This window comes from Podarcis gaigeae (assembly GCF_964106915.1).
Source record: "Podarcis gaigeae genome assembly, chromosome: 12".
Taxonomy (NCBI): domain Eukaryota; kingdom Metazoa; phylum Chordata; class Lepidosauria; order Squamata; family Lacertidae; genus Podarcis; species Podarcis gaigeae.
Genome location: NC_139688.1, coordinates 34911422 through 34936898, shown reverse-complemented (window position 1 = coordinate 34936898; position 25477 = coordinate 34911422). Strand labels below are relative to the sequence as shown.

Sequence of the window (25477 nt, the reverse complement as noted above, 5' to 3'; positions counted from 1 at the left end):
CACACACACACACACACACACACACACTTTACACTGGTATATGCTTTTTGTACTAATTTCTTGGCTGGAAAACTGCATTGCAAAAATCAGAAAAGTGTGAAGTTTTGAAAGACAGTTGTTTAGCTTCATATATTATTTCAGAAAGTGCTAATTAGATAGGTTCACCTTTAAATGCAAGCTAAATGGAATTTTCTCCCCTATCACTTGCTTTGATGAGTAAACATAGATCCTGCTGGCTTCTCCATTTACTTCAGTAGATTGGGCAGTTCTGTATACATCTGTTAACATAAACAATCCTGCCACATCCAACTAGAGTCTAGAATTGCTCTTACTGTTAATTAATGGAATGGTGTTTGTTCAGCCTTTGTGGTGTTCCTAATTAGGAATGCCAAATTCAAATGCCCAAATAACATAATTAGGGTCATTAAAATGCACAGACATTTAAACATGTTTGAAAAACTGGTCTTATCAAACACCAGCATATAAATACTGTATTTACACGAATCTAATGCACCATCGAATCTAATGCACACCTCAATTTTCAAAACCTTAAAACCAAAAAAGTATCTGCTGGGGAATGAGTACCATTGTAGTTTTCCATTCCTAATTAAAGGTCAGCAGTTAGCCAGTATTATTTTTCTTTCAGATTATTGTTCCATCACTGTTTGTAGCACACTTCTTAATATTGTTAAGCATTATAAACGCATGTTTAATTTTTAAAAAATAATCTAAAACAGGATGAATCCCAAAGCAAACTATACAGACCATCTCTTCAGCAATCCTTTGCTGCTGATTATTGTATACTGGAATATATTAGAGAAAACAATTAGCTCAGTTTTACCTGCGTTGCAAATCCTCAAGCTTTTCATATAAATTGGGCTTGGTTGTTGCTTCCAATACATTTTTTGTATTTGCTGAGTCATTCATTAATTCCTGGGTATAGGTGCAGAAATAATCATTTCAATATTTAATGCTCACAAGCCTTTCCTTATAATTTTTGTTAAGACAAAAAATGGTTCATTCACATTTTCACTAGCAGTTATCCTAGGTCTGCCATATTTTGAAGGGCAAAAAAAGAGGACACATTTGTCGACTTCTACTTTTAACAATGGATCGCTATGACGACTCTCATTTTAAATACCCCTACTATATGTAGGAAGGGACGTGGGTGGCGCTGTGGGTTAAACCACAGAGCCTAGGATTTGCCGATCAGAAGGTTGGCGGTTCGAATCCCCGCGATGGGGTGAGCTCCCATTGCTCGGTCCCTGCTCCTGCCAACCTAGCAGTTCGAAAGCACGTCAAAGTGCAAGTAGATAAATAGGTATCGCTCTGGCAGGAAGGTAAATGGCATTTCCGTGCGCTGCTCTGGTTCACCTGAAGCGGCTTAGTCATGCTGGCCACATGACCCAGAAGCTCTACACCAGCACCCTCGGCCAATAAAGCGAGATGAGCGCCGCAACCCCAGGGTCGGTCACGACTGGACCTAATGGTCAGGGGTCCCTTTACCCTTACTTTACTATATGTATATATGATTATTATACAAACAGGGACCAGGAGAGAAAGAGGCAGCAGGTGAGAGGAGGTGGCAGGCGGCATGTAATGGTCCCCAGGCAGGGCTGAGCCATACCAGCAAAGGAGGCTCAAGTGGAGGAGGCACCGCTAGGAGAAGGGGGCAGCCTGGCAGGAAGGGAAAAACAAAAAAGAAAACCTGGACATTTTGGCAATTTTTTAAAAAAAATCCTTGACAGAAATTATACCCCTGAAAAAGAAGTTGTGTCTTGGAAAAAGAGGACGTATGGCAACCCTAAATCTGCAGATGAAAGTCATGCTCAAGAAAGCTGTTTCTTCTTATAGTTTAAAGGTAAAGGGACCCCTGACCATTAGGTCCAGTCGTGACCGACTCTGGGGTTGCGGCGCTCATCTCGCTTTATTTGCCGAGGAAGCTGGCGTACAGCTTCCGGGTCATGTGGCCAGCATGACTAAGCCGCTTTTGGCGAACCAGAGCAGTGCACGAAAACGCCGTTGACCTTCCCGCCGGAGCGGTACCTATTTATCTACTTGCACTTTGATGTGGTTTCAAACTGCTAGGTTGGCAGGAGCAGGGACCGAGCAACGGGAGCTCACCCCTCGCGGGGATTCAAACTCTTATAGTTTAGGTCACCCAAAAGGCTCCCCTAAACTGTGGGGGATGGTGAAGACCCTACTGGAAGGGATGGTCAGTGGCATGGTTGACTGAGAAGGAAAAGGGTGATTGCAGGAAACTGGGCAGAGGCACCAGCTGAGAGTGGGGGGATCTAGCCAGCATTCATTTATAATTCTATCTTAGCTTGTATTTGGAACAGTCAAGTGACAGTGTGAGAGATCGCTGCCTCCAAACTTTCCACCTCCTTCCACACACGAACACCAGTAACTGGGTAATTCTGATCCAAGAATGCATAAACATCACAGGAGTACCGCATATTTGGAGAGCGGTATAGAAAGATTTAATATATATTACACATCCAATCCTGGGAGGTGGATACTGAGATTTCATTGACATATAAGATTGTAAGAATGTTTCTGCTAAAAAGAAAAGGGGACAATGGAATGGTTGATTTTAATCAAGATATTCCTCATTAACCTTGAAATCTGCATCAATGCCATCAAATCGCTTCGAATCTTCAGGAAGCTGGTCTCTGATATCATCTGAGCCAATGAAAATGCTTTCAAGATGAGACCATGTACGTTGAACTTCCATCCATATGAAAATGACAGAGTCTGCCACATTCAGCTTTTTTTGCCAGCCTAAGACTTGTTCAATGAAATACTCAACATATTTACTTTGTAGAATTATTTGCAGCTGAACCTTGAAAAAAAAGAAGAGTGGGAATAAAATTAAAGGATAAATAAAATTACTTAACAGGCATAGGAGTCATAGCTACAAAAGTTTTACAAAAAAAATCTTGTGCAAGCTATTATTACAGTAAATCACAGCAAACGACATTTTCAAACCTTACAAATGGACAGCATATTATTAAATGATTCCATACTATCTAGGGAAAAAAGAGAGAGACCAAGGACCTGTAATTTTGCTAACTCCTACACAGACAGGAATTTTTGTTAAAACCGTATACAGTCAAGGACACGTATAATTTCACAGACTTAACATCTGGGACAGCTAAGATTCACTGTAAATACAGATTCTGGAAACAGTGCCTTAGGTTTAGTCCAATTATAAAAACACAGTAGTAATTCAGCAACAAGCACATTTACTATTTACATTAGCAAATAACATCTTACTTGGTTATTGTCTAAAGTCTCAAAAAGCTGTTCATCAGTTTTCAACAACGGAATACTGGTCCTGTAATGCGCTTCATACGAAAACTCCATGGCAGCCCATATTTGACTGATTTCTATGAGAATCTGGTTAACACATTAGAACATGGATTTGAAATATATTTAAATCAAGTGTTATTACCCAAGCAATAGTCTACATAGTTCTCCTGTGCTGCCCAAATCCATCTAAGGTGGTACCATTTTTTTATTGGCTGTGGTGAGATTTCATGTACTCCTTAGGTTGGGGTGGGGAAACCTGTTGCCTCCAGATGGACGACAACTCTCATCATCCTCAAGCAATGGTCATGTTGGCTGTCACTCATGGAGGTTGTGGTCTAACAACATCAGGAAGGTCACAGATTTCCCACCTCGCCTCAGGTCATGGACATATTACAGTGGTACCTCGGGTTAAGTACTTAATTCATTCTGGAGGTCCGTTCTTAACCTGAAACACCACTTTAGCTAATGGGGCCTCCCGCTGCCACCAGAGCACAATTTCTGTTCTCATCCTGAAGCAAAGTTCTTAACCCTAGGTACTATCTCTGGGTTAACAGAGTCTGTAACCTGAAGTGTATGTAACATGAAGCGTATGTAACCCGAGGTACCACAGTACTTTAAATCCTTACAGAAATCCACACATTTTTGGTCAAAAGAGAAAAGTAGGGAATGGCAAATTTTTCCACATTCTGCACATTTGGTTCACCCTGCCTGCATTCCCCTCCTCCTGAATTCACTTGAACTAGGACACCATCTAAAATTAATTCTGGATTTGGAAAATGTACAGTGTGGCTAAGCTTTCATTCATTTTCAAAATTCTTGCTTTGTACATTATCAAGGCAAATGTGCACCGATAGAAATGCCGACAAACATTGAAACGAGCAGTCTCAATATGATTGTCAGCATTACTGCACTGTAACTCTTCCGGGGATTCAGTTTTATTGGGATTCAGTGTGTACTTGTGCACACTGATAAAAAACTGTAATGTGCAATCTCCATCCAATCACATCTAGACTCTTTGTGAATGCTGTTTTATTTAGTTGTGCTCCTATATATTGTTCAAGACTTGATGTTATCTGATTAAGATTGCTTTTCTCCAATGTTTTATCAGTAAAAATGAGCATGCAAAAATAATGATGCAATCATAAATATACAAGCACAGCAAGATTGCTTTTTATATATATATACAGGTAATAGAGGACCCCTGAACAGTTAAGTCCAGTCGAATTAGACTATGGGGTGCGGTGCTCATCTCTGCTTTCAGGCCGAGGAAGCTAGCATTTGTCCACAGACAGCTTTCTGGGTCATATGGCCAGCATGATGCTTCTGATGCAATTGGACACTGGGACAGAAGCTAGAGCACATAGAAACGCTATTTACCTTCCCACCGCAGCATACCCATTTATCTACTCACACTGGTATGCTTTCAAACTGCTAGGTTTGCAGAAGCTGGGACAGAGCAATGGGAGCTCACCCTGTCACATGGATTCGAACTGCCAACCTTACAATCAGCAAGCTTAAGAGGCTCAGTGGTTTAAACCACAGAGTCATCTGCTGTGTTTTACAGTGTTTTATCATTGCCTACATGCACATTCTTTGGAGGGAAAAGACAAAAATAAATTTAAAGTAAATTTACTGTTTACTTTATTCAGTTTATTTACTGAAAAAGTAAACAAACTCTGGCTGTACCTTACTTTGTACAACAAGTAGGCAAAGAAGGAAAGCCAACAATGGTGGATCAGTTCTACTTTGAAAACAAGAATAGGTAATTCAAAATTCCAAAATCCAAGGAGAAATTTGGAGGAGAAAAGCAGACTAACCTTTTCAGTCCCAAGTTCTTTCACTGCTTTGTCAACAATGTTCCGGACATCATCTTCCACCTTATGCAGCTTCAATGACAGCAGGTCTGCTAATGTTGTATCTTCGGTTATTGAAAAATGAAGCTGCAAAATACAGCAAAGTAGCAACAGGCTTTCAACACATGCTTCAGTTTTGCCTGTTTATCTTTTAATGAGTGAATTACCCAAACAACTTAGGAAGCTCACATCTCTACATGGGCAAGGTGTGAGAGTCCAGATGTATCATTTTTTTCCAGTCAAATGCTATATAAATTTTATATAATAAATAAAATACAATTATTATGTTATAGGGGGGGACAGATAAAGAACAAGCTTTTTGATTTGAGAAAGGAGAAGTCAGGCTATGACTACAGTGGTGGATGACCTACATAACTATCAGTCATACTCAAGAGTAGACCTACTGAAATCAACTCTGATTAAGGGTTGGGAATCACCCTTAGTTTGTGAGATCAATATTGAGACAGAATTTGGAAAGAAAACATTTATGCAATCTCCCCCCTGGAGGTAAAACATGGAAAGCGATGACTTTTTGACCTTCAGCCATCTCCTGTTCTGTTCTTATCGCTCACAGAGCTTGTGAAGGAGAAAGACCTGGCGGATTGTGTTCCATTATGGAGTATGAATTACTAACATTCAAAAAGAAAAGGGAGTCTCCTGACTAAAGTATTGAAGCTGCTATACAAAGTCCATGAGCTGGTTGCATTGGAGTTTTATGAACTGTTTCTGAGAATCATAAGCGCAGACATAGAAATCATGGGAATCACCACTGTGCTGCCTACCTGGCTGAAGTGATGCTGCGTGCACCAGGTTGGGCCAAGAGAGTGCAATGCGGGTCAAGGGCAGGTGAAGCACCAGGTTGTCAGTGTCTAAGTGCATGCGGAACTGTGCCTGTCACTACTGGCAACCCACTGCTACCCCAACCCTGTGCTGCCCCGGCCCCATCCCAGTGGGCAGTTGTGCCACCACAGTCTGTAAGGCAATGAAAAGCATGCCACCTCCCATGCCACAACTGAGTGGCGGGAGGATGAGTGAAGCAATAGTTATGACACAAGAGCCAAGAGATCTTTACAAAGGAATTTTAAAAAACGATACTTACACCTAATGCATCCATCAGCTGATACCAGTGTCTGTCTCTCATTGCTGGATTCTGCAACTCACTTACAATCCTCAGTGATGTCAACAGGTTCTTTATGGTTAACTCCAGATTCATATACACATTCCAGGAGCGGACTTCTTTATCCAACGACCACATCTCCTAAGGAAAAGCATCACAACTATGTTATGACAATGTTGCATCACAACACTGGGTCACACAGCACTTGGAATCATTATGCCAAACAACTCCAGGCACGCCTGGAAGAAGCAGACCATTTGGATCCCTTCCAGTCGGGATTCAGGCCTCATCATGGGACTGAAACTGCCTTGGTCGCACTGGTTGATGATCTCCGGCGGGCTAGGGACAAAGGTGAGAGCTGTTTCCTAGTTCTGCTGGATCTCTCAGCGGCGTTTGATACCATCGACCATAACATCCTTCTGGACCGTCTTGAGGGGCTGGGAGCTGGGGGCACTGTTCTACAGTGGTTCCGCTCCTTCCTCCTGGGCCGTGTTCAGAAAGTGGTGGTGGGGGATGAGTGTTCAGACCCCTGGGCTCTCACTTGTGGGGTGCCTCAGGGTTCTGTCCTCTCCCCCATGCTTTTCAACATTTACATGCAGCCGCTGGGAGAGATCATCAGGAGGTTTGGGCTGGGTGTTCATCAGTATGCAGATGATACCCAGCTCTACCTCTCTTTTAAATCAGAACCAGTGAGGGCAGTGAAGGTCCTGTGTGAGTGTCTGGAGGCAGTTGGAGGATGGATGGCGGCTAACAGATTGAGGTTGAATCCTGACAAGACAGAAGTACTGTTTCTGGGGGATAGGAGGCGGGCAGGTGTGGAGGATTCCCTGGTCATGAATGGGGTAACTGTGCCCCTGAAGGACCAGGTGTGCAGCCTGGGAGTCATTTTGGACTCACAGTTGTCCATGGAGGCACAGGTCAAATCTGTGTCCAGGGCAGCTGTTTACCAGCTCCATCTGGTACGTAGGCTGAGACCCTATCTGCCTGCGGACTGTCTTGCCAGAGTGGTGCATGCTCTGGTTATCTCCCGCTTGGACTACTGCAATGCACTCTACGTGGGGCTACCTTTGAAGGTGACTCAGAAACTACAACTAATCCAGAATGCGGCAGCTAGACTGGTGACTGGGAGCGGCCGCCGAGACCATATAACACCGGTCTTGAAAGACCTACATTGGCTCCAGTATGTTTCCGAGCACAATTGAAAGTGTTGGTGCTGACCTTTAAAGCCCTAAACGGCCTCGGTCCAGTATACCTGAAGGAGCGTCTCCACCCCCACCATTCTGCTCGTATGCTGAGGTCCAGCGCCGAGGGCCTTCTGGCGGTTCCCTCATTGCAAGAAGCAAAGCTACAGGGAACCAGGCAGAGGGCCTTCTCGGTAGTGGCGCCCACCCTGTGGAACGCCCTTCCAGCAGATGTCAAAGCGATAAACAACTACCTGACATTCAGAAGACATCTTAAGGCAGCCCTGTTCAGGGAAGTTTTTAACGTGTGATATTTTACTGTATTTTTGGTTTTTATGGAAGCCGCCCAGAGTGGCTGGGGAGGACCAGCCAGATGGGCGGGGTATTATTATTATTATTATTATTATTATTATTATTATTATTATTAAATATCACTGGTAAAACATTAAAAGCAGCAAAAAAGTGTTGTGGCACTATAAAGACTTCGCAGATTTGTTTATGACATATGCTTTTATTGCTATTGTTGTAATCATGTTGCCGGAATTGGGTTTTTACTTTTAAACACCACCTAGAGAGAATTAATGCAAATTCTATCTGCTTCTAGCAACTTGCTTTATGCTAGTTCTCTGTGTAGATCTAACCTGATATGTTGTGTCAAGAAAAATAAAAGTGACAGCATCATTTTATACTTTCCATGCATCAGAGACCTAAGCTTGAGTCGAAAAAGAGTGTGAAGGTTGAAAGAATTGATATTTTGGGAAAACAACAAACACTGCATGGGCAAGGGGGAAAGGAAGCTAAAGAAGCCAAAGAAATGGGGGAAATATGAGAAGCTATGGGACTTGCTTTGGCAAATCTTCTGAGTTCTGTGTCCATCTGCTCCATACTGATTTCTCTCCAATGGCTTTTTGTCCAATCATTAATGCTGCTCTGAAACAGGAGAAACAGAGACAAATGTCAATGACATTTGGTAGAGACAAGTTTCTGCAAAGAAACAAAATGATGATTGAGGGAGGGCAGATTACAGGTTGCTGTTTTTGTTAAGTGTGTTACTTTTAAGGTGTATACCGCCATAAACACAGAAACTAGCAAAACAAGCCAGAGGAATGGGAGCAGGGTCTTGAATTAGGGTAACTAGTGGCACTGCTCAAGTGCTTTACCCCTGTTGTCACCAAGAGAGCTTGCAGGTAGAAGGAACTGCTGGTTTGATCCCTCCAGCATTGCAGCACCATCACTGTAGATGACCAGGAGTTAATGCAACCACCAATCCAGGAGGAATATAGGTACACAAGTTACCTAACTTAGCCCTACAACAGCACTAGAGAACCTCTAGCCTGCCAGCCTAATTTGGCCCACAACGCGGCTCCCATAACCCCAAGCCACACTTGCCCTATATGATGTTGGTTGTGGGGCAGCTAAAGATGCAGCTGCAAATTCTGGCCTGTTTTCCAGACCGTACTGCCTATCCTTGCTTAATTCTACTTGAATCTGTTTTGTGACTAGGCAGAGGCAAAGTAGTAATAATAAACAAACAAACAAACAAACAAACAAACAAACAAACAATTACTTATACCCCACCCATTTATACCCCACTGGAAGGCTTCCAACAAAATGTTAAAATACAGTAATCCATCAAACACTAAAAGCTTCCCTAAACAGGGCTGCCTTCAGATGTCTTCTAAAAGTCTGGTAGTTGTTCTCTTTGACATCTGGTGGGAGGGCATTCCACATGGCGAGTGCCACTACCAAGAAGGCCCTCTGCCTGGTTCCCTGTAACTTGGCTTCTCGCAATGAGGGAACCGCCAGAAGACCCCTGGCGCTGGACCTCAGTGTCCGGGTAGAACAATGGGGGTGGAGATGCTCCTTCAGGTATACTGAACCGAGGCTGTTTAGGACTTTAAAGGTCAGCACCAACACTTTGAATTGTAGGCACTTTGCTGGCCATTCCCCGAGTTGAAAAGGCTCATGGGATTAGTACAAGAAATTGAGCCTTTAGTGTCATTGTGTCCAGTCTTGTGGAAAACTCGGTCAATGTGAGATTCAGCAGGCGCCTCCCGTTTCAACTTTTAAATGCCTGCTGAAAACTTCTCTTTTCCAATAGGGCTTATGCAGGCAATTAGGAATGCATCTTTCTACAACAGTTTGCTGATGTTAACATTTCCATATGACTTATATTGTATGATTGTATGTACAGCAGTTGTAAACCACATGGCAAGCGGTATATAAATATTTTTTATAAATAATAAACCTTCAATGTGGCAGCTATTATTAATTTCCTTATTGTTGCCTTCTTCATATACATATCATGGTAACGTACAAAGTGACTAAAAGTTTGTTTAAAACAACCCCCAAAATCAACAGAATGGGAATGTTTTCAGAGAAGTGTTCCCTCATGTGCAAACTTCAGACCTATAAAAAGTGCACCAACTTCCCTCTTGTCCTTTGAGATTCATTCACACTGGTACAAGTTTTGAGCCGAGTTTACATTTGCTGGACTATTTTAAGGCATTGCATGTTTGAATGACTTCTGTCTAACTAAGAAATAAACACAAAAACCCATCAAGGAAAGGGTTAGCCTAAAAATCTTCTCCTTTGTAATTTTTTTTTTAATTGAAGTAAATGTTATTTCTCCCTTCAATATTCTTTTAAAAAAATTATTAAAGATTTCTTAGTTTACAAAAATACTTGTTTTGTTCTGCTGCAGAAAACAGTGACCAATTACGTAATATAGAATTGCAAGTACAGTGGTACCTTGGGTTAAGAACTTAATTCGTTCCAGAGGTCCGTTCTTAACCTGAAACTGTTCCTAACCTGAGGTACCACTTTAGCTAATGGTGCCTCCCACTGCCTCCTGCTGCCGCCACTTGATTTTTGTTCTCGCACTGAAGCAAAATTCTTAACCCGAGGTACTATTTCTGGGTTAGCGGAGTCTGTAACCTGAAGCGCCTGTAACCTGAAGCGCCTGTAACCCGAGATACCACTGTACATATTTTTTTAATTGTTAATTGTTAATTTTCTTTAAGCGTTTGTTTTTAATTCCTTTTGTTTATAATTTTAATATTTCTTAGTGGTTTTAGTGCAATGAGGTGGTATATAAATTCTGCTAAGTAAGTATGTGGCAAGGCATAGCAATTAATGTACTGTACTAGCCACCAAAATGTCAGGCCGGTGCTCCCTCATTCTCTTTCTGATTTGTTGCGGAGGGTTTTCTCGCTCATTCCTCATCTCTTTCATTTTGATTCCATAGGTTGGTGTCCACAGCTGACCTCTTGTAGCCTTGCATTATAATAAAATAAATAGTAGTAGTACTAATACTTTATTTATACTACTCCCATCTCGCTGGGTTTCCCCAGCCACTCTGGGCGGCTCCCAACCGAATATTAAAAATAGAACCAAACATTAGAAACTTCCCCAAACAGGGCTGCCTTCAGATGTCTTCTAAAAGTCAAATAAAAATAAATAGTGCTGATTCTTTTTTTACTTTGAGGGAAGAACATTTTTAAATCTTCAAGTGCCATGACAACACTGCCACTCTTTCAAATGTTTTCAGTTCCACGCAACCGCCAGTGGCGCAATGCTCTTTTGAAACAAACAAAAAACGCTTACTGTGACATAAATGTTAATATCCCACACTCCCTTCAGCAACTTTATTTCCTTCCGACATTGTTTCACTTGTTTGTAATCGGGAATGACCGCTTCAAAAAGACTGGCAGATTCCTGGATGTGTAACATTTCTTCTTCCAGTGCTTCCAGTTCCTGATTTGCCTTAGAGATGTAACACACAAGTTAAGTTTGGTTAAAATCCAATCAGGATAACAGACAAAAGGACCTACACATGTGGATTTTACAGGATTTTTTGTAGGAATAGCGGATGTTTCATTTTCATTTTCGATATTCCAAAACACAGACAAGGTTCATTTATGGACCAATTCTTCAGCTAGCATAAATCACACTCACTTCAGTAGCACTGATTTCTGTCACCTGAACCTCTCCTTCTCATGATTTGTACATTTGCATCCATACAATGGCACATACAAACACCAAAGATTTGAGCATACATGCACTATATTCAATAGCAGGTAGGCTTGTAGCACTACTATTTTTTAAAAAATGCCTATTTTTATTTTATTATGTTGATCACTTAAATATAAATTGGTTACAAACTCTTTGTTCCACAGACAGGAAGCACAAACCCGCCCAACACAGTTTTGCCGAAGCCCTTCTGAGTCATCAATTCATAGCATGCTCTCTTCATCCACCTAGACATAGAAAACTTTTGTTCTTTTTAATAGTTCAGGACTGCAGCTATCGTCTGTGAACTGCATACAAATATCAAGTGGAGGAAAACAACATTTCATTCGACACAAATGTTACTGAGCTATTTTTCAAAATCTGTGAGCATTTTTAAAATGTGCATGTGTTGTTTTCTAAAATGTTAAGGCTGCTCTAAAAGAAAACAAGTGTGCACGTTAAATACAGCACTTAAATGTCAAGCTTCGCTCACACAAAAACATGTCAAATACAAATTGTACAATATGTAAATAGAGACCTCCGTTTTATAATGAACGATTACCAGCATAACATGTGCCTCTGAGATTTCTCCATTACCTTATCAAGAAGAGCATATGGGCTTTGGGCATCAAAGCGAAAGGGAGCATACACTCTAAATCTCTCTCTGAATCCTATCTGCTTCCCCTGATGAAAGAAACGCAAGCAATAAATTTTGTGAACAATCTTGTCCTCATAAAAACACCATGTGTACACACACACACACAAATTCTAAAACACACACACATCCTTTTAGCTTACATCAAAAGCAGCACATTTCTTTCTGAAAAGGGTAACCTCAGAAGTCAGGAGAGGGGCCACTTCATGCTTTATAGACACTGCAAGTTTTTGGGTGGCATTCCATCTTTCAGGCAGTTCCTGAAGAACAAAGACAAATTGATGTCGTGAGAGTTTCTGGATACTTCATACTGCAGGACACTTTTGTCAGGCACATTCTGCAAACTGTAAGAGCTGTTCTTTCATGAGTCACTCTGGAAGAGCTAGGATACTTCCCCACATCTATTTAGTAGCAGTTTGGATTTGATATCCCACTTTATCACTAATCTAAGGAGTCTCAAAGCGGCTAACATTCTCCTTTCCCTTCCTCCCCCACAACAAACACTCTGTGAGGTGAGTGAGGCTGAGAGACTTCAAAGAAGTGTGACTAGCCCAAGGTCACCCAGCAGATGCATGTGGAGGAGCGGGGAAGCAAACCCGGTTCACCAGATTACGAGTCCACCGCTCTTAACCACTACACCACACTGGCTCTCTATTTAGGATGGTGGGTATATATATATATATAACTGCCTGGCTCAAATTCAACTGCAATTAATGCCACTCTCAACTTTTCAGCACAAGTGAAAACCAGTTCGTGACACTTTTCAATGCATAACTGGCAAAGATGGGTGGTTTTTGCCAAAAATGTCAACTTATCTCTGTAGTCGTAGGAAAAGGGAAAGACCCAAACACTATATTCTTTAGAAGTCTCGTAAGTCATTGATGTAAAATCCTGGAGATGTTGACTGAGAAAAGAGAAATCCAGAGTCACTGTGTTCCCAAAATAACTAGTTATATAGCTCTTTAACTCTTGACCAGTATATTTTATTCTTTTCATATATTTCAGTGATCAATTCCAACTTTCTTCCAGATACATGTCACCTGTTTCTGCATTTGAACCAGCTCTCTTTAGGTCGCCAAGTTGTCTGAACCAGAATTTAGCTACAAAAAACCCCAAAAGCTCCTACCCTTGTAGTTGGAATCAGATACAGGGTGAGTCCTTTAAAAGAGGCCCTGTGGATACAGAGTACACATGTTCCACGGTGCCTCTTTTCAAAGACTCACCCTGCATAAATTAGTACACAGTAGCCTAATTTAAGTTCAACGCCTTCAGTTTTGTTTTTCATTCTTGTCACCACACTTATTTACACAATGGGAGGAAGAACAGACAGTGTCTGCCGTGAAGTTCTCCATACCAAGCCCTACCGAAATGAACGAGAAACAAAAGAGCTGTTGTGCAGTTTCCATTCATTTTAGTAACCTTTAGTGTACAGGGAAAAAATCATGTGTATGTGTGTGTACACACATGTATAACACACCCTTGACCTCTTAATACAGGAGGGAGCAATGTGGAGTGAAGAGAAAGTTTCATTATAATTATTTCTTTTCTGGAAAAGAGATGGTTGTTCAGTGATGATCTTCACAGACAGATAGAATTATGGAATATTACATTCCTGAATGTACAGTACCTCTACTTGAACATAAACGTGATCTGGCATCTTCTGGCCATAGCTTTCCAAAAGCATAATTGTATCTTTTAAAGGCTCAAAAAGCTCATCAGTAGCTGCCTGTCTGTTTCTCACAGCCAGGAGGTGAACCATAACATCTATGAGTCCATCATAATCTCCTTCCTTTAGCTCTTTTTGGAGCCCAACATCAGTCATTTTAATGAATTTTTCTAGGTCAGCAAGGCTGTGGGGAAAAAGAGGATTTTCAATACTAGAATCTTTTTCTGATATATGTACACAGTGAATGAGCACTGAGAACGATAACCATTGGACTGCTGCTGTTTAGACTATGATTTCAAATTTACTTGGAAACAGCTAGGTTTACACTGTCCTTACTGGAAAGCAATGGAGAGTGACAGAGGAATAGGTCTCTTTTGCTTCTTTTATCCTTCTCAGTATCTGCTCCTAGGCTGGGCTAGGAAAAATTCCTGCAGAATTACTGCCAGCCAGTGTACACAGTACTGAGTTAAATGGACTACTGTTCTAACTCAACATAAGGCAGCTTCCTCTGTTCCTGTCACGGGAAATGTGGGTTTGGGGTGAGTGCTGTTCCTCTGACCTCATTTCTACTGCTCCCCTGGGAATTTTCAAAGGTCTCAACTTGTCACTTTTGAATAAAAGAGAAGAACAGATCAATAAATCAGAACTATTATTTTACCAAAAAAAAAATGCAATTCGTACCTGTCAATGACAAATGTTAAAAGGTATTCCTTGAACATCCAGCTCCACTTCTTAATGATATTTAGCAAACTAATTTTGAAAGGTTTCATGTCCAATTTAAGCCAGCCTTCAAATATCCTGAAGTCTTCAAATTTTCTCATTTGAATGTAAAGATTCTCATAGATGTCAATCTACAACAGATAAGTACGTATTAAAAGGATAAACGATTTAAACTTTTTTTAAAAAAGCTGAAAGGGACTCTGAATATATAAATAGATGCAGGTATTCCACTTCCTTGCCTGCTCTTTGAATTGCTCAGTTATTGGACATTGATCAGGGATGCCAATGTCAGCACGGGTTTCTGTTTCTTCGGGATTCAACACGCGACTGTAGAACAGAAATTGTTTCATAAATTCTGATCGGTCATCCACCCATAGATACGCGTAAGTTTCAAGAGAGTTTTTGAAGTCCACAGTTTTGGTTATAACATCTGCCACTCTCTCCATAACTCTTTGCCTGGCCTCAGACAGCTCTGGGATGCTGTCCATGTCATTCTAAAGCCAAAAAAACAAAGGGGAGGGGAGTTAGTTCAATGACTGTACTACTGTTCCTCTATATGTGAACAACACATATATTGTTTTAATCAGTGCATTGTATCTTTCTTCTAATTTGGGGGAAAAAGAATTACCTGGTAATGTTGTATTCCCAAATGTTTTGCCACTCTCTTCACTTGGGCAGATATTTTGAAAACGTTGCTTAAAAGTTCATCTATTAAATCATAAAAGCCATCAGCAGCTTCCTTGTCCAGTGAAGGTTTGAATTCAATTTCTGGGACACTTAGGATCATTTGAAGCTGGAATAACGGAGCTGGCTTCAATGTTTTCTCTGTGTTTTCCAAGAAGAAATTTAAATTGTGCATTATGGCATTAAAAAGGCCATCAATTATGATGTCGTCAATGAACTCCAGGTAAATTTTCCAGTAATCTGAATCCAGGTCTGCTTTAAAGAGCATGGCGTTTTCCTAAAAAACACACATCCCAAAACAGGCACTTTCAATTCTACTGTTGAGACAAATTTCAATATATATATATTTTTAAAAAACATAACTAGGTAACTATCAGATCCACGTGAGGAATTAAAGCTACTTATACGTGTAGAAAATTAGCACCAAAATGTGTTTATAAATGAATTTGATAATAGTGTGCATGTTAAAGGATCTGAAATATTAAAACACCATTTTATTACTATCAGTTAACATCTGTACTTGAATATATATTTTGCAGAGATGTGTGTGCATGTTGCATATACAGTGGTACCTCAGGTTAAGTACTTAATTCGTTCCGGAGGTCCGTTCTTAACCTGAAACTGTTCTTAACCTGAAGCACCACTTTAGCTAATGGAGCCTCCTGCTGCTGCTGCACCGCCGGAGCACGATTTCTGTTCTCATCCTGAAGCAAAGTACTTAACCCGAGGTACTATTTCTGGGTTAGCAGTGTCTGTAACCTGAAGCGTATGTAACCTGAAGTGTATGTAACCCGAGGTACCACTGTATCAAATTTCATACTCGTCTCATTATCATGGTGACTTGTTCCAGATATTACCTCTGTAAATCTGTGAATCCTGCAGCCATCTTCTTGGAATAGCATGAATCTCTTAGTAAGTCTATCTTCTTTGTCTTCCAAGTTCAACAAAGCATCTTTTCTATTGTCCTTTCTAGAAAAGAGGGGATGCTCCATCCAATGCTTCATAATTTCCTGAATGGCCTTAATATTGTCCTTTGACCTTTGAAGTCTCTGCTCTAAATCATGAACCATAGCTTTCACAAACTCAATGTACTCCCAGCAGTTCTCTTCCTGCCATGTGAATATTTCTTCTGCTTCCATTAGCTGATCATCAATGGTCCTCAGTTCACTTTCGATGAGAGGGTATTCTACTTCCAAAACAGTCTGTTTAACCTTGTTATACCACTGGACCACGAGTTCAAGGTTCCCTATATACTGTTTGTGTAGAAAACAACAACAGAATGTTCAAATCTCTACCATGAAAACACTATGACCCCAACCTAACAATTAGCTCAAATCCAAATGTCCCCAAATCATGGGTCACTTAGACATGTGGGTCAACCACCTGACTAACTAGATCCATAGAATGGAGGCTCCAGCTAGACTTCCATAACCAGAATGCCTTTGCTGAGAAGGCCCTCTGGAGTGTTTAAAGTTGAATTGTCCAGGCTTTTCAGTTTACATTCGATTGTGAGGAAGAAAATGCCACCTGTACTAAGGAGAATCCGCAGAATACACACTCAGGCCAAACTGAAGATTCTTAAAAACACATACCTTAGCAAATGTCCCCCTTTTCTTGTATAACTCCAGTGCTGAATGTGGAATATCGAATCGATCCAAAAACAAGAAATATTTCACATCTCTTAGAATAGCCACCAGCTGCAAAGAACAATACACAATATAATCTTTCACAAGGTAGTTAAGGATCGACACTTTCTAAGATTCTAGTTTCACAGAAGGAAGCACTTCTGAGGGGGGGAAAAATCCTTGATTACAATGTAACCAAGTACAGTGGTACCTTGGTTCCCAAACGGGTTAGTTGACGAACAAATCGGCTCCCAAACACCGCAAACCTGGAAGTAAGTGTTCTGGTTTTTGAACGTTTTTCGGAAGCCGAACGTCCGTTTTGGCTGTTGGCATTGTTTCCAGGGCCAATCAGCCAATCAGAAGCCGCGTCTTGGTTTTCGAACGTTTTGGAAATTGAACGGACTTCCAGAACGGACTGAGTTTGAGAACCAAGGTACCACTGTAGATGGTGAATGGGGAACTTCAAGCCCACCAAATGCTGCTGAAGTACAATTCCATTGGAACTTGTAGGCATTGCCAGTCACCATGAATGAAGAGAGTGGTAGTTCAGTAACATCTGGAGGACAAAAGTTTCCCATACTTGAAGTAAATCCTGCTGTTAAGTCATGTGTGGACGCCCCATGGAGCAATGGGTCAGTGCATCTGCCTGTTATCTAGGAGGTTAGCGGTTCGAGCCCATCCATGAATCAGAATTGCAGAGGGACCCCAAGGCTCATCAATTAAATCAAAAGCAATCAACTCAACATTATACGTAGGATTCATGTACTTTTTTCTTAATAACAACAAATTCAATTATTAAGGACTCAGGCTGCAATCACAGGCACACTTACCTGGGAGTTCAATGAAACTTACTTCTTGAGTCAATGTGCCCGGTTATTCACATGCATTCTTACTGAGATTTTCCCATTGTTTATTGTGTTAAGATACTTAGTAGATTCATTTACAGAGACAACAAAAGTGCTTGCACTGTACCTTAGGATCAAAATTCACACTAAGGAGACCATCTTTATCACTGCGCTTAAGTAGGGGTTGATCTAAATTGAACTGGCAAACTTCATCCACCTTGGATTTCCAGTTACAATAGATCTGATCTTCATTCTGGTCAAGCAAGGTCAGCATCTCTGTGTATTTCTGATAGATTAAAGCACCCTCTGTGCTTTCTAAGATTCTAAAAAAAGAAGACATTGTTTTATACTAGAAAGATGCCCACAAGTGGTGGAAATATGAATGGATGTGTGGCCACATCCATGGAATGAAGCCGTGTGAGGGTCTTGTACAACAATCATATTCCCTCAAAATATCAGACCTCTAATATGAGGGAAATGATGAGACGATGTACAATGTGGGATAACACTTGCTTCGACACATCATCAAACCTCCCCTGCAAACAACTCAGAATGACTAGCCAACATCACCTAATCTCCCTAAAACAAGTTAGGATAACTGCTCAATAAAGCAGGTCATCTGGAAGCACCCTGAAGTATGCTAGGACATTTTGCTGACTGAAACAAAGCAAACCTGCAGTTGAAAACTGGCAATAGGACAGCACCCTCCAGCATGTGAGCTTAGTGGATTACGCTTTGTGGCACACACAAAGGTGTGTACCTTCAAACATCTCATCACTTCTCCCTCATTTCTTTTCCTAGTGCCTGCTTGCTGTCCAAACAATGCATCAATATGCACCAACAACGTGCATCTTGTGAACAAAGCAACACACGTACACAAGTGATAGCTGGTGGGGACAGCCTCCCTCGGCCTGTTTGCTAGGTCAAGGGCTTCTCTCAACAGTTCTGTCTATGATGTGTTGGGAAAAGGCAACTAGTGAGACAGACGGCCAAGGCCAGAAACAAGCTGGGAATGGCTGCCCCATATAGAAAATAGTCTCTTCCCCCTGCTTTTCCTTTTTTGTTATAAAGTGTACAAATATGGACTAAGGTTGCCTGCATATATGGAGTGAGACACATACAGGATTGTGCTGTAAATTTATGCGATCATGTATTCATTCTAGGAAACTATTTGATATGGAAGCAGAAAACTTGAAAGCAATCAAGCGATAGTCTGACTATTTTTCATGAACAATTTCCAATCCCAAAGAGATATACTTACGGATATGAAACAAATGATAATTTTGACCAGAATGACTGTATGCGAGCTTTAATTTCTTGGGACCATTTAAGGTTACCTGATGTAAATGGCATGTTTTTATTTATTATTTCATTCCCCGCTTCCACCTGTGGTGGTAAAAAAAAAGCCCCAGATAAGTTATTCTGAATAAAGCGATTGAGGAAATTGAACATGGAACATTTTGCACTTAGGGTGTCATGTACCTGCTTAATGTGCTCATCATAGAAGTGTTTGCAATTATCCAACTCTTCATCAAACATCTGTAGTAAAATTTTGTAATTTTTGCTAAAAATGTCTGCAATAACAGGCTTATCCAGAAAATATCCCAAAATCACTAGAAGCTAGATAAATAAAAGACAGTGTCAGATTTCCCAGTTACACAAATCCAATTTTCTCAATGCAGAAAGAGGCATTATAATAAACCAAAATAGAATATTCTACAAGAATTAAAGAAAATTTGAAGCAAAATCTGCATGTCACAAAAGTGCTAAAGATCTGGTTATTGCTTTAATTGCCTTTTCCTATTTAACTAGAGATAATAAGTTGGTCAGAAAAAAACAATAAGCATACATACCTATTATCAGCAATGGAAGAAAAGGGAATATATGCAATTTGGTTAATTTGTACAGATTCAGAATTGTGTTGATGTTTCTGGAAATATGGGTTAGTTTGGTACTTAAAAATAAATAAATGGAGACTTTATACAGAATTTAATTCTATTTCCAGATAACCAAGCGCAGAAATTTAGAAGTGGCAGAATTGAAACTACACACAATGGGCAGCTTGAGAGGTCACATTCCTTGCTTAAGCTAGAAGCAAGCACCGGACCTTCAAGCTCCCACCTTGTCGTCGTCCTCCCCCCCCCCCCCCCGCACATTAACTTTTTCACTTTTATTCTGGTCCCCTTAAGACAGTTTCTCAGTATGTCCAAAATAGGGAACTATGGTTTACTAATCAGGACCTCATTAACAAAGTAACATTCAAACAACAGTTCTTCATTTCAGGTGTAATGTGATACTGTGGTTGATGAAAGCACCAAGGTAGCATGCAAGAGGTAGAGGAGAGGGAGAGCTATTTTGGTCCGACACATGTTCCTGGCATAACAAACTATAGTTTATTATCTAGAAAGTTCTACACCAGCTGGCCCAATGTGAATATTAACTGACTGCAGCTGCTACTAAAAAGTACTGTACAAAATACCTTAGTTTCCTGTGTATTAGATGCCTCCATGTATAAGATGGCCCCTATTTTTTGGGACTCGGATTTAAGATAATGGGGGGAGATGGCACAGAGTTGTCGAGCTTTTGTGGGGGGGGGGTTAACCAGGTTGTTTACCTTTTTTAGGGGGAATTGCCGAAAATCGCCCACCCACACGCATCGCAAAATCCGCCTCCTGTCTGTCCCCTCACAGGGAGAAGCTGCCAATCGCCTGCCCAATTGCTGCAGCATCAACCAATCAACACCAGCCATTGACGCAGCAACAAATAACATGCCCAATAGCCACTGATAGCCATGGCAGCTGCCAATCAACCGTCCACCCTACGCACTACCCATGTATAAGACGACCCCCACTTTTAAGCAAAATTTTAAAAGAAAATAAACTTGTCATATACACAGAAAAGTTTGGTAATTACAATTATACATAATAGTTATTCCAAGTGAAAGCATGTTTTAGTGACAAAGGGAAGCAGATATTATATATATATATATTCCAAGAATTGCCTTCTTATGTTGCATTTAAATACAGGCAGTAACTCTATATTCTGACCACTTATGTTGCATTTAAATACAGGCAGTAACTCTATATTCTGACCACTCCACACCAAATTTCTGCCTTAACGTTAACATTAAATATGCTGTTTGCAAATACTATTCTTCTTATAGCCATAGACTAAATAAGCTAAACATAGTGCATGCTTGCCTTTAAAAAATTCTGACATATAAAATCAATACCAGAAAAGGTTACTTTTCTTTTGAAGAGTACAAAGTGTCTGGCAGTGCCTGATGACCAAATTATGCAAGATGCCAAGCATCAAACGGGAGCTACTAAATTATCTCAGTTCTCAGTTCAACTCGTGTGAGTTGAATTTATTATTGTTGATGTATTGCCTGAATCTCAAGAGCAGGTGTGAATACTTAAATTTGGGTTCCTCAAACAGCTGCCTCCTACACCCCTGCAATGGTAAACCTCAGCATAGTCAATTGAAATTAAAAAGCTGTTTCATAAGGTTCAAAAGCGAAAGGTAAAAAAGTCCCAATGTACATTACACAAGATTCTCCTAAAGCAACTCTTTCGGTCCTAGTCAGTATTAAGCATATCTACTGACATATTCACAAATAGGCTTTATGACAATTCATGGGCCAAAATGCATGCAAAGTTATCACACATTGACGCTCTAATCCTAAACCCACTTACCTGTGAGTTAGTCCCAGTGAATTCAGCAGGGCTTACTTCTGAGTAGACCTGCCCACCCTGTATTAAAATACTGGTAGTTTTCCACTGAATTTTTATACCCTTCGTAGTAACTTGCACATTCCACCCACAAACTGATATTGCAATTACTGTAATGGCTCTAAATAGTGGCAACAGACTGAAGCAACATTTTCATTGTTAAGCCCTTCATAACTGACCTTAAGTGCTGATTCCAAACCTGAACAATCAAGGAATCCCACACAAAAAATTGATCCAAGGCGTCTTTCAAACTCCAGAGTCTTGTGTTTAAAATCCACATAGTCTTCTTCAAATTCCTGTGGAATACAAATTTACAACCAGTTCGATTTTTAAGACAATCTTTTTAAAAATCTAATGTAAGATGTAGGACATAAGCAACAAAACCGGGCCTGCTTATGGAGACCACTCAAGCCAAAGATGAAGTGAATAACTATGAAATGTACAGTGAAGTATATTTGTTTTACCACTGAACTGATTTGAAATCATTGTCTGAAGTTCCTTGAAGTAAATTATCCTATCATACAGCCAAATCCTAGCCCCACCAGCTAGTCTTATTATCCCCCAACAAACATGGATAGGATGACAGCTGTAGTGAATTCCAGATAAAGGCAGGATAAAGTTCTTTATTAGGTCCATTTGCAGAAGTGATAGTACAATCAACACTCCAGAGAGCACAAATGAAAAGCTCAAAATCTTAAATACTTCATAATTAATAAGGCCAGGACCATGCCCAATGGGACTTTATGGGATTTAACATTTGCTAGACGGTGTCCAAGCAGATTAATCTGGATTGGTGCCAACTAACAGCGGTCCCCACCTGTCTTATCTCAAGTTAGTATTCTAGCAAGTTTTAACAAGCCTTGCAGTTCTATTTTTTTGTTACTTTATCAGGCTGTACTAACCAACAATACCTGCTGTTCAAATACACTACTGTTTACGTCAACAGAGTAAGCAATGACTCAAACTCTTAGATGCCATTTAGCAGAGTTTTATTTATTGTATATAGACTTTGCTACATAAACAGTAACTTTAGAAAAACTTCTGTATTCTATATGCTTTTTGTAAAGCAGCAGCAGCAGCAGCAACCAAGTGCTTTTGATCACAACAGTAATTTCTGTGTGATTATAGAATGTAACACAATGAAATATTTCACTGCAATATTGTTAACTATTGTTTAGTTTGGTATCCAAGTGACTGAGCCTGCAATCCAGCTCAAAGGCTGTTCAAGTCTCCTTTACTTCAGTTAGAGTTAGTTGCCTAACTCTATGCACAAGTGCACCCAAATAGCTGCACCTGAAACACGTACGAGAAGGGCATGGAGCACAGATCACAACTCTTTGTTGAAAACTGAGTTATCTAGGAAAACAGACCAAATAAAAATGTAGGTTGGAATTGCTATTTCCTTAAACATATCCTGGTTCATACATCCCATTAACCATAGTGCATGCTGCTGAAATTGGGGGCAACTCCCATGACACTGCTGGGAATAAGCCATGGTCTGGCTTGTTGTGTTGTCAGGAAGCTAGCCTGGCTATTCCAGGAATTTGAATCCTTACTTAGATTAGAAGGTTACTGGCATGCAGCCTACTCCACTTCCCACCCCCACCTTGCCAAACTCGTAACACTATGTACATAGGCTCAAGCTATTTAGGTTTGATTCTCTGCCTGAAACCTGTAGCTAGTTTGCCATGGATTTAATTGCTGAGAGAACCACAACAATATCAGATGACTTAAGCAATCATCTTCAAAAAAAATTCATACGGCTCCCTCCTCAAACAGCATCGCTTCAAAATGCAGGTGTGATAAATCTGAATGCTTTTCTCCTGCCCCAAACCCAACTTGAAACAACATTTCCCTTGACAAGGAAATAAATATTCTTATTTCACTTTTTCCTGGTTTATTCATTCCAAAACCCAAAGACCAACAGTTCTTGATAATGTGATTGAAAACAAATGTATAGTGATGACAAGAAAAGAATAACTGGTTAGTTCTTAGCTTTACTTTTTCATTTCATCAATATCAAAGCTGCGCAGATAAAGGTTTCTTTTATCTGCAGTCCCTTCACACTTGTATAATATGCTTGAGCAACTATTAAGCTAAAAAGTAAACCAGCTCCAAACTAGAATTGTTTGAAAACTTTCTGTACTGCACATCAGTCCTGAGCAGCATAAAACACATAAATGTGTTTGATGTTTTCCAACATATATTAATTTTAAACAGCATTCAGTGAAATAAAATCAACAGGTATTGCTCAAGTACAATACAAAACCTATATCAAACATTCATTAATAGAGGGCAGAGTAAAAATTTCAAAATATGAAATATGGATAAGGAGCTTAAACTCGGTACCCTATAGTCAAAACTGACATTCGAATTACCAAGAACACACACTTGAGGAAGAAAACAGCATAAAGTTACAGAAAACTTTTATGGAATCATAGAGTTGTAGAGTTGGAAAAGACCACGAGGGTCATTTAGTCCAACCCCCTGCGATACAGGAATCTTTTGCCCAATAGGGAGCTTGAACATATAACCCTGAGATTAAGAGCATCAAGCTTACTTGAATACATGCCTCAAGTCTCAACAATTTATTCTCACTGTGAACATTCTAAGATCAGGCTTTAAATTTGTTAATTTCTTCTCTACATTGTGCTTCCCTTCCAGACACTAAGTTTGCACGTCACAGTAAGAAAGAGGTGGGAAACCTTTCTCCCAAGAGCCTTTACAGTGGTACCTCAGGTTCAGTACTTAATTCGTTCCGGAGGTCCGTTCTTAACCTGAAACTGTTCTTAACCTGAAGCACCACTTTAGCTAATGGGGCCTCCTGCTGCTGCCGCGCCGCCGGAGCACGATTTCTGTTCTCATCCTGAAGCAAAATTCTTAACCTGAAGCACTATTTCTGGGTTAGCAGAGTCTGTGACCTGAAGCGTATGTAACCTGAAGTGTATGTAACCCGAGGTACTACTGTATTTCCTTCTGTGGGTCATATACCCATGATAGATTGTTCCAGAGGCAAAAGTGGTCCGAGAAACAAATGCAAAATTTACCTCTCCATACAGGCAAGCAAGAAGCATCAGGATTCAAGGACACATTCCAGCCAGGCCAAGACAGATAGTGCAAATAAGGGCTGTTAAGGGGAGCACCATGGCTCAGGGCCTAAGGAGAGTCTCAAGGGCCAGAGAACCATGAGGGGCTACATATGGCTCACAGCACTGAGGTTCCCTATCCTTGTGGCAAGCTATATAACATGGATTATAATACATGTGCAAATTGCACCAAGTTTGCTCAACAGAGCTAGGAGCAAACAAAACACGATCCTTGGCTTAGCATTTTGGTGGGATTGTGGTTTTGCTCCAAACCTCAATGACTGGTGAGACGGAAACAAACCTGGACCTATCATGGCTTGTTTCGGTGAAAGAAACAATGATTACAACAACTGGATGTAACGCTAGGCAAAGAATCATGGGATGTCACCTCTGAATGCTTGTAGGGAGGAGCAAACCAGGTACGATTGACTTGTGCACAATAAGAAATGGATTATGGGCTTACCGTGATGCACACGCATTGCCACTGTATAGTCTTGCAATTTCTTTAGGATTAAAAACAACAACACCCAAGCGCAAATATGAAAAATGCTATATTACCACATTGTTGTAATCTAAGGGATCATATGTCTGCTCTTTAAAAATGTTGCAAGACTTCATGAATTCTTCATTCAACTTGCAGATTTGGTCATTCAAAATTTTCCCTTTCATTCCACCAAACTCCAGTTTCTCCAGCTTCTCGAACTCAAGCGTAATAACAAAAATATCCTAAAACAATAAACGTTAAAAGTAACCACAATTCCTGCCACAATGAAAAATTGATTTTGTGTGTTTGTGTGTTGCTCTACAACCTTGCATTCCAGATTTAACTTAGAATGAAAAGCATGTTGCATGCATACACACACACACACACACACACACACACACACACACGTTTGCTATTACCAAGTGAAGTGGGGAAAGAAAAGAACCCCATAGCTAGAAACCAGAAGTTTCTTTCACAAAGATGTTTATCCATAAAGAAACTCTT

At 40.4% G+C, this 25477-nt stretch overlaps 1 protein-coding gene across 1 annotated transcript in view; it reads right to left on the bottom strand.

The window, feature by feature from the left end:
- DNAH11 (dynein axonemal heavy chain 11) overlaps positions 1–25477 on the bottom strand; it is a 145622-nt gene that overhangs the window by 102862 nt on the left and 17283 nt on the right. Inside the window, exons 8-27 of the mRNA XM_083705188.1 lie at positions 25048–25215; positions 21583–21699; positions 19155–19292; positions 18934–19058; positions 17800–17995; positions 16795–16899; positions 16060–16455; positions 15147–15479; positions 14758–15012; positions 14480–14649; positions 13760–13982; positions 12276–12392; positions 12075–12161; positions 11073–11231; positions 8313–8396; positions 6268–6426; positions 5133–5255; positions 3280–3402; positions 2621–2845; positions 842–933 (exon numbers count right to left, since the gene is read on the bottom strand). Of these exons, the coding sequence (XP_083561314.1) occupies positions 842–933; positions 2621–2845; positions 3280–3402; positions 5133–5255; positions 6268–6426; positions 8313–8396; positions 11073–11231; positions 12075–12161; positions 12276–12392; positions 13760–13982; positions 14480–14649; positions 14758–15012; positions 15147–15479; positions 16060–16455; positions 16795–16899; positions 17800–17995; positions 18934–19058; positions 19155–19292; positions 21583–21699; positions 25048–25215 (3395 nt within the window). The remainder of the gene's footprint in view (positions 1–841; positions 934–2620; positions 2846–3279; positions 3403–5132; positions 5256–6267; positions 6427–8312; positions 8397–11072; positions 11232–12074; positions 12162–12275; positions 12393–13759; positions 13983–14479; positions 14650–14757; positions 15013–15146; positions 15480–16059; positions 16456–16794; positions 16900–17799; positions 17996–18933; positions 19059–19154; positions 19293–21582; positions 21700–25047; positions 25216–25477) is intronic.